Raw genomic sequence first — 9,841 nt, 5'->3', positions numbered from 1 at the left:
AGTTCTTGATTCATCAAGCGACTTTCTGATATATAGAGGACCAGCCATGAATTTGATTTCGGTGTGCCTAAATGCATCAAGCAATTGCAGTGGAGAGACTGAGTAGAGGTGGATGGCATTAAATCAAGCGAAAAGAAGTGAATACAGCATCAATACCCCTGCTCTTTCTTTATGGAAAGCAGATACCGGTTGACAGTAACTTCTATATTAAGCAATAAATATTTCAATTTCTACCGAAAAAGAAAATATGGCCAGTCCCTAGGAAGAATCAAAACCGATTGGTTCCGGTCCCAGTTCCATTTTTCTAGAACTGGGGACTGCCAGCTCGGCTTCCAGTTCAGGGCAGGAAGCGATCACCTCTGGTCTAAACTAGTCAAACAGCACATGAGTTGATATAAGCTTTAGGGCAATCAGGACTGGTCATTGACAAGTACGCGCTGCACATGATTGTTGGTGATGGATGGAGTATCTTATTAGTCTTATAGAGTGAATAATGAGAACATAACACCCAGGTCAATCGAATTTTTCTCTTTAACCTGTAAAAGGTGAGGCTCAAGCTACCTACTCTTTTTAGCTACTCTTGTCAATCCTGTGACAACGGAAACTTCACTTATTTCCAGTGAGGCATGACCATACCGATCACCATATCGACAATCACAAAGGACAAGGTCCATGGATTCCAATTTGTTTTAATGTACGCAACAAAGGCGATGTGGAAGTTTTAACAGTATGATACTTGCCATACAAAGGCGATGTGGAAGTTTTAACAGTATGATACTTGCCATTGCATATTTTCACAAGATAATGTAATGTAGGGTAATTTATCTCACTCTATCAACCAGATAGAATGATATGAACTACAACAGAACACCAATGTTATATGATTGTTTTCAGAAAATGAAATTAGGACAAATCTAATGGTCGGAAAATCAGTGTGATATCCAACTCTATTGTGCCTCTAAGAAAACCTTTTATGTGAAGTCTCAGTATAACCCCTTTGTTAGAATTTCTTTTTTTCTTGTTTTTTTGGTCGGTCCCTTTGTTAGAACTTAATGACTGACTATTAGTAGAGAATTAGATCTCCCCATAAGAGTAACCACTATTTCAATTACAGACGATCTTACACACATTTATCCTAATCGATTGCAAGAAAGACTAGTATAAATTACTCTGTAGATAAGCACATCTAAGTTCTTATGAGGAAAAAGTAAAGAGGCATCTTTCTGGAAGCATGTCGGGACTACACACAGTAGATCAAAGTCTGCTTTGAGAGATTTTATCGCTATGCACAGTTGCCGTCGACAAATACAGAGATATGCTGAAATAGAACATCGTGTGAAACTAGTTAGGGTCCAAAAGCTGAAATACAGCTATTTCAATTATTCCGGACTTGAAAGAACATTCCATTGAGGTCATGAATAAAACTAGCAAAGCAAATCGCCTTCACCTCGAAATGGTTACTCAGGTAAGCACATCCAGACTCTAGCTTCAAAAAAGAGCTATGAAGGGGAAACAAACAAATGGGTGTGTATTGGTTCTACACAATGCCAATTGACTCCACCATGATCCGACTGATGTGGACTCATTTTTTAATACAAGCAGCATGTTAGCACGCTGATACGCCTTTCAGATTGTTAGAACCCAGGCGCCTAAATTACCAAGCCTTTTCCTGGATTAGAGCATCAGCATAAGTTGATCCCAATGAGACAGGCAGCAAGAACCTCCGAGAATCCTCAAGCCAAGGACAGGGTAAATAAACTCTTAAGTTCTTGAATCTCTTCAATCCTTTCCACAACACCTACATTCAAATACATCATGGTGATGGATAAAGATTGTTATACCAAACTTCCAATCCTTCTAATTTAAATATTAACACACCAAAAGGAAAAACTAATTTTCGGTGAGGTGAGCAGCAATATCTTGGTAATTTGACAAATATGTACAAGTTGCTTAAAGTTCAGTAATATGATACAACTTAGAGTGAACTTAGACAGTTTTCCATGTATTAGCACCAATTTAAGGAGGAAAACAGATTTTAGTAAATAAAGCTAACATGTGGTAACTCTGAGCAAACTTAACTGTGCAAGTCAGAGTGCATTCATGAAAATCGAAATTTCAGTGAGTTATGTGAAAATATAGCCAATCAAGACAAATGAACTGAGTGCTATCCTACTTTAAATTCGAAATTACCTTTTGTATCTCTTCTTAGAACCACATGGGCACATTGCATTTCGGCTGATCTGTCCACTCTTAGCCAGATTAGACCTAGCAACATCTAATGGTGTTGACCCCATTAGTTTTTGAACCTGTAATATGGAACCCACGGGTCATGCTATTTCTCAGAAATCCTGCGTAAGGTAAACAGCCAAAGAAAAATAAAAGGAAAAAGTCGCTATAATTCAACTGATAAAAGAAAGGTAGCGTTTAATGCAAAATAGTTAGAAGAGATGACAAAATCAAATCACTAAACTGCAAGGCAAAGATCCAACAAAAAACAAAGATCTGCAGTGGAGTATCCCCTCTTTTTTTTTCCCTACTTAAAAATCAATTAAATACACTCAAATAGAAGGTGAGGTTCACTTGAAAGATGTCTCATTGTTTAGGTTGTCCAGCAAAAAAGTTTGAAAGGTATAAGTATTAAGATCACGCAATCATGAATACTTGTCTCATCTACAAAAACAAATATTCTTGACGTGGGACTCATTAATCCTCTCTCTCCATGATGAATCAGCTCAAGGCCTACCAACTGAGTTTTTTTTTTTTTTTTGGGCAATTTACCAAAACAAAACCTAAAGAAAACTCTCGAATATTAGGTGAAGCCCTCTCAAAACGCTCAAAATTGTGGGAATATAGATTTAATGAGCCCATTGCACTCAGTCCAAAAGAGCCAACCTCAAACACACACAATTGTTAAGCTACAGACTTAATGAGGCCGTACCCAATCCAAAACACACAGAGAATTCTGGTTATTCATTTGCCATCATATGCATGATAACTGACCTCAAAGTTAAGTTTTGTAAAGTTACAGGTGCGAAAAACACAGTCCATAATTGTGAGCATAGCTGTACTTCTCAAGTAAGCAGGGGTAGGTAGGGAGCAGGCATATGAGGTCTTAAAGCATTCATCCAAACCATTACCACTCAATTACAAGTCCATCTCTCAAAGCCTCTTCGACCAATAACAGATGTTGAGGAACAAAAATCATTTACCTCAGCAAGGCTCTTCGGCATCGGTTTTCCTTCTTCCTTCAACTTCATTAACTTATTTTCTGCTTCCTTTGCCCAAGTGAATTTTGCAAGTGCATTCTCTACATCTGCTATCGAACAGTTGCAATTCTTTGCTGCTTCTTGTTTTTGATTAGTTTGGAGATGCTGAAAATCATCATCTAAGGTCATATTAGGGTGAGGTAGTTATCCACATAGTAAGTGTTTGCATGTCATCGTATGTAAATTTTGTCCATGTGTTGATTATTGCTTTAATGAAAAATACAGAAAAGGTCATGACACACAATCAAAGCATCTGTCTATAGGGTAATGTATGACTATGGAGCATGGAAAAAAATGGCAAGTCTTGAACTCGGCATTTGAACTCCAAATTTTGGATCCATGTTAGTCCTTCAAGGATTGCACTAGCCTATTAAAATAAATTCTCATACGGTCACATGCTATAAACAATCACTTTCACAAGACGAAGCATTTTTCTGCACAACAAACCATACTATACAGATGGTCATCTACATTTTGTAGGAACCACTCTCATCTTTTCTTCCTAAAACCGTACGAGAATCTACCTAGACAGACAAGTACACGAGCCTGAAACCCCAAAAAAGACAGATCAACCATTCCCGAACTCCATTTCTCCACAACCCCTTATGCTTTTGCAATCTTTCTTTCCCTCTTGAACTACTGCCATGAACATGATTCACCCTCATATCATCTTCTCACCAAATAAAAGTGTAACCTTTCCACGTCACATATAATTATTCAAGCACTCAAAAACAAAATGCGACCAGGACCAACCTCCCCGGAAGGGTCCAAACCTCCTAGATATCGGAGAATCGCCTCCTGCTTCTCGAAAGCATCCGCAAACGTCGCTTCGCTGCTCCGCCCGACCATGTATTTCTTGAATGTTCCCAACCTCCTCGCGTTCTTCATCTGGTCGGCAAAACCTTCCCAGCAAAAAATAAAATAAAATAAAATAAAAAAAGACTCCCACCCATCACCACCATCGCCACTGCCACTATCGAAACACTGGCAGACGAAAAAACCAAAAAAAAAAAAAAGCTTTCTCAAGCTCAACCGAATTCAAATGCACGAAGAAGGCCCGCGGCGGCGGCGGCGGCGGGCTTACGGAGGAGCGTGAACGATTCGGCGGCGACCGGGGCTTCTTCCGGAGACGTCTTCTTCCCGGCGAAGACTCCTTTGATCTTGTCCATCCACGAGTTCTGGAGCATTGCCGTGGAGGAGATGGAGCGGCGCGACAGCGGTGGAACCGAGCGATGCTCATTGTAGCGGCTTAGACCGAAGACAGAGCTCTCGTAGAGCGCTCTTGCACTTCGCAGAGAACGCATGGTCCCCTCTCTCTCTCTCTCTCTTTTTCTCTCTCTAGGTTTAAGCTCCGGGGTTTCTCTGCGAGAAGAAGACGGACGACGGCGAATTCCCCGAATCGCCCAAGGTTGAAGACGATTAGCAGGCTTTAGCTAATATTTTCCTTTTCTTGAAGGGTGGGGGCCCAATATGTACACCTGGCAACTAATTAATGGATGAATCCACGACAGAGATTATTCACGTATTTTGATATAAAGTAACGTAATCTATAAACTTTCAATTTATTTGATCGCACAATTAAACTTTAGCATAATATGTAATGCAATTCTTACACTTCCGACCAAAAAAAAATTTATTCAATACAATCCATGAATTTTTTTTACATATTCAATCTAAGTCATAAACTCTATAAAAATATTTCATGTTCTCTTTCTATTAAAGATTGGAAATAAGATTATATATTTTCATATAATTCAAGGATTAGTTTGAATATATATAAAAAATTTAGGAATCACATTAAACGAATTAAAAATTTAAAAATTATGTTGGATAAGTTTAAAATTTAAGGATCAGAACATATATCTCCCTTTTCTTGTTTGACAAACATGAACTCGAGGGAGATTTCCGAAACAGATCATAGAAAAGCCAGTGGCCAAGTTCAGCTCATCACATCATGGGCTAGTCGAAAATCACATCTGACATTGAACTCGGCAAATGGAAAGTTTCTAACATCTTTTGACAAGTGTTATGACAGTACAAGCCGCACCACGTCAGGCAACTAAACGGGTTAGGAATATCAGAGCCGATGATGGATCGGCTGGACTCACATCCAAAACAGCACGACGGTCGCCAGGATCGCATGAACAAATAATGGAGCGATCCCCACCTTATCTAAGCAAACGACCGCCCATGCCGACGGCGTAAATGCGCAAATCCTAAAACACCTCTCACACTCCACACAAGTATGTATGAACTAGTAAAACACACGCACACGCAGACAGGTGCACAAGCTAAGATCAGCCAGAAGCCTACACAAAGCACACCAAAATGACCAGGAGTCCAAAACCATAGTCACGTCAGATCAGATTCGACATCCTCCTTCTGTGACGGCAAAGTGTCGCTCTCACGTTCGGATCAGAAGACGTCACCATCTTGCTTCGTGGCAAGGAAGCGGGTTTTGAATCCAGGCCGGCACATTTGGGACTCTCGGTCGGGAGAGCCTTTGGTTCCGCGTACCGCGATTTTCTGTTCGACTTCTCTAGCGTCGCTTTCAAGTGTGGATCCGAATAGCTGAAGGACTGAGAACCTGAAAACTGGATTGAGCCTCTCGTCACCGATCTCCAGCTTTTTGTTCTCCCGACGATGTCTCTTTCTGAAGCACTCTGCCTCTGGCGGCTCGCTGCTGTGGAGGTCATGAACCGAGGCAGAGAATTGCATCTCATTTGCTTGACGACTTTGGCAGATGCCGGTGGAGTCCCGAGCACTTCCTTTAAATCCTTGGGGCTCGTGGGTTTCTCAACATCTTCAACAGGATCATATGTGGATGAGAAGAGCTTTTTGTTCTCGCTTAGAAGAAATTCGGCTTTCAGCAACTGATCTGTGACGATCTGAGACTCTTCCTCGGCTTCTTTCATTTGCTTCTCAAGTTCTGCCAACTTTTTCTCCCTCAGCTTCTTCAAGTCCTACACAAAAGCGCATCCTTTCAGTATGCCTAATGGTTACCTTGCACTCGCTGGCGAGGCTGCTTGTAAAAATTTCAGAATCCTCACCAATGTGGGGCAAGATATATTCGAATGATCGTACCTCAGGTATTTCTCTAATGGACTCGACTGCTCTTGCTCTCTTGGCGAAACTCAAGGAACAAACGGTCTCTGCAACATCTTCTTCACAAGGACTAACATGCACGAGCATCAAGACCTTCGAACCATCACCTACAGTAACTCCGCCAATTAGCATTGGTGATTTGAAAGACTTATAAGTTTGGAGAATCTAGTTAAAAAAGTTGGCGAGTCGCTTACATAGAGAATCTTTGAGGATTTGCGTCAACTTGCTATTTCTGCAAGCGAAGAGAACCAAATAAAGAAGTTGGAAACACATTCATAAGGAGGAAGGAACCGAATTATTTCACTTCAGTACCAGAGACTCTGATGCTTAGATCAATTTATTGCGACAAGAAGTTAAAAATATGCAGCATGTTAGAACTTACCTGTAAGGGACATGACCTCTCTTCCTCCTGAGAGCTGCAATAACATCACCTAAAGCCGAAAGAGATAGATTTATGGCCCGTCCCTCGTCAAGTGTTTGTCCAATGGCTCCTGTTTTTAACAACCTCTCACTCCCTCCAAGGTCGACCATCCACAGCTTGCTCGATTCTGTTTTGGCATCCAAATCCCATTTGCGGACGATGGAAATTCTTGTTAAGCTAGATACATAAAGCTAAACAGGTAATGTGAGCTTCCAATAAAAAAAGAAGAAGTAATTGTACACAATTTTGGGAAGCTTGTGTTAGAAGTCGAACCCACCAATGTGATCTACTAGAAGTCTCGTTCACATTCGTCCACGAGGTAGATCGAGACCGTCTGCCCTTGTTGTACCACCACTTTGCCTTCCCCAAATCGGGGATTTGAACTTCCATGAGGCCTTCAATTTCAACCAGACCCTTTGGATCTGTCTGAATGTTGAGGTTGCTGTTGTGGACATAATTACAGTGATCAATTTCCAGTTGTTGTGCTCTCATGGTAATTTAATTGTCTGAAATTGCTCAAGAAGTTCGTGATATAATTACCACCGAGCCGAAGTTTCACGCATCCTGCAGTTCGGTTTTGGAGCCAGCAGATCTCTTAGATTCCCCATATATACCTCCAACATGCTCATGGAAAATGTTAGAGAAGATGACTTGTCCCTAGAGGCGTGGCTGAAAAGCTTCTCGAGAGCTCGAGGGACAACTCCTGGGTTATCATTTACTCCATCCTGAAGAAAATATCAATGTTTCTCGTTTACTTTCTTTTCTGTTAACACTGGAGTTAAAGAATAGTTGACACTGCCGAAACAAGAAATTTAGGTCACTGACCATTGTGTACGTCTTGCCGGTGCCGGTTTGTCCATAAGCTAACACACACACGTTGTGCCCGTCGAGTGCAGAAGTGAGAATCGGTTCTACCTCCGTGAAAATGTCTTCTACAGAGTTTTAAAGCAGGATAGATCTCTTTCAGAAGACCCGTAATAAAAGAAGACTCCATGCATGAAACAAGCCTCTGGCTGACCACACTGACCTTGGCTGGATTCTTGCTGGAACAGCTTATCAAACTCGAATTCCTTGGCCCCGCCAGACAATTTCACCACCATTTTATCCAAACTGGTCGAGATGGGGTTTATGTTCTTTCTTCTGTTTCTCGATAGAAATGGCCCGACACGACAAAACACTCGAATATTTCCTGCAAAATTCACATTTTTCTTTATTTAGTCTTCATCTCCAAGAGATTATTCCGTCAGACATATTGCCATAGCTTTTAATCTAGAGAAGTCGTAACCGAAGATTACAATAAAGCATCAAGAGTTTTTCACCTTTAATATCTATTATACTATTCAATGCCTCCCTCCGCTGCTCATTCAACAACTTCTGCTTCTGCCGCAATTGCAGAATCTCTCCTACACAATCAAGTTCAGCACACAAAGCCGTCAGTTCAATAAGACCGACTTCAGTAATAAACCTTTCTTGTGCAAAATCAAAACGAAAAGGTAATAAGACCATCACAATACCTTCAAGATTCGAGATTGTTTGCTCAAGCTCTTGCTTTTCATGCTCCGGGACGACGGTGACGTCAGTGTATCCATGGATCAGATGTGGCGAACCGGATGATTCAGAAGCAGGGGCATACCCATCTAAAGAATCCAAGTGTGATTCCATCGGGGTTGATTTCAAGGGCTCTCTCAAATCATCCAAAGGCGAAGACATATGCTCCTTTCTGACTAGAAATGAGCGTTCTTCAGTCAATTAAAGTAGAAGACGGACTGAGCAAGCCACCCTTTTGGAAGAGGTACAATATGTATACGTAAGGAATACTTCTTTACAGATGGATAAAAAAAAGCAAAATTCGGACTTGGAAACATTAAAAAGGGAGTCCTACAATGGAGCTAATTGAGTTACAAGTCTAAATCAATGTGGTTGGAGATAAAAGCAAGTGCATTTAATACAAGAAAGGACGGCGAGATCTTAAAGTCTAACTGATTTCTGAAAACAGAACAGACACACTAAAAGATGATACAAGGGCTATGAGATCTGCTCATCCTTACCAAGAATCGAAGGTCCCTCAGGCATAACAGAAGCAATCAGAGCCGATCCATTTCGAGAAACTACAACATTCGCACCCAAAAGCAGAAAACTGAAAGAAAAGAGAAGTTAAAAAGCCAAAAGTCACTGATGAAGTAGGATTCAAGTCAGTCCACACTCCCAAAGTACAGCTATTTCTCAGAAAGGGAAGGTTTTTGACAGAACCCAGTTTAAGAAAAGTGGAGGAGAAGCTAAGATCAGGCTCAGATTTTGGTCGCAAAATGGCTGGAACAATCAAAGAAGAACCAGGAGACCCAAGAAGTCAAAAGGAACCGAGCCCTGTCTTTCAAGAAAGCCCTAGAAAACAGAGGAGAAGCCAGGAGCGCGCATGGATGGGGGCGGTAACGAAAGTGGGTTGCGAGTCACTTTCAATGATTGAGCAGACTGTTTAATGCTCTGATTAAGAGGGCTGAACCTGCGATGCACAACAGCTCAGGGTCACTGAGATCGCAGGAGGGCAGGCAAAAGATAACAATGAATGCTTAGGAAAAAGAGGAAATGAATTTAAGAATCTTTTGGTTGGTTCAGATCTAAAGGGCTCCCAACTGTAAGAAAAGTCAGCTTTCTTTTTCTTTTTCTTTTTCTTTTTTTGCAGACAGAAGGAGCGTGAGGATCCGAGGGGCAAGAGTGGAATTCAATGCGGAAAAGGTGTGTACTTCCTTCGTCTTCACCAGATATGGTGGCAACATATTTTAATCTTAGATCCTGGCGATGCGTATGCAGATAACTCATTATTAGAAAATCGGTTAATAGAAGTTGTTAAATTTTCTGATTTATTGCTTGAACAAGTGTTTCTAGAGCGCTCATAAGTAAGTTCATTTTATATTAATATATCCATCCCATTATCGAACGGTGAATTAATTTAATTGATGAATATATGAGTATTAAGATTACACGTACTTAGCAAAAGGAATGTCGAAGTTTTAGGATATTGTGTACATTGCATGACACATCTGAATTAGCA

At 40.9% G+C, this 9,841-nt stretch overlaps 2 protein-coding genes across 2 annotated transcripts; both read right to left on the bottom strand.

Moving 5' to 3' along the window:
• Nucleotides 1-1,316: 1,316 nt before the first annotated feature.
• Nucleotides 1,317-4,694, bottom strand: LOC104430781 (protein translocase subunit SecA 1). The gene is made up of 5 exons (XM_010043514.3): nt 4,351-4,694; nt 4,020-4,168; nt 3,210-3,371; nt 2,191-2,306; nt 1,317-1,798 (listed from the first exon to the last, which is right to left on the bottom strand). Exons 1-5 carry the CDS (start codon nt 4,568-4,570, stop codon nt 1,780-1,782), a joined length of 666 nt encoding a protein of 221 aa, XP_010041816.1. The 5' UTR covers nt 4,571-4,694; the 3' UTR covers nt 1,317-1,779.
• Nucleotides 4,695-5,226: 532 nt separating this feature from the next.
• On the bottom strand, nt 5,227-9,358 carry LOC104430792 (kinesin-like protein KIN-14U). The gene is made up of 11 exons (XM_010043529.3): nt 8,841-9,358; nt 8,307-8,516; nt 8,112-8,195; nt 7,820-7,981; nt 7,618-7,724; nt 7,333-7,517; nt 7,070-7,234; nt 6,754-6,969; nt 6,566-6,603; nt 6,351-6,478; nt 5,227-6,229 (listed from the first exon to the last, which is right to left on the bottom strand). Exons 1-11 carry the CDS (start codon nt 8,863-8,865, stop codon nt 5,624-5,626), a joined length of 1,926 nt encoding a protein of 641 aa, XP_010041831.2. The 5' UTR covers nt 8,866-9,358; the 3' UTR covers nt 5,227-5,623.
• Nucleotides 9,359-9,841: the final 483 nt, after the last annotated feature.

This window comes from Eucalyptus grandis, chromosome 2 (assembly GCF_016545825.1).
Source record: "Eucalyptus grandis isolate ANBG69807.140 chromosome 2, ASM1654582v1, whole genome shotgun sequence".
NCBI lineage: Eukaryota > Viridiplantae > Streptophyta > Magnoliopsida > Myrtales > Myrtaceae > Eucalyptus > Eucalyptus grandis.
Note: the sequence above shows the minus strand (reverse complement) of the source record. Positions and strands in the feature narration are given on the sequence as shown.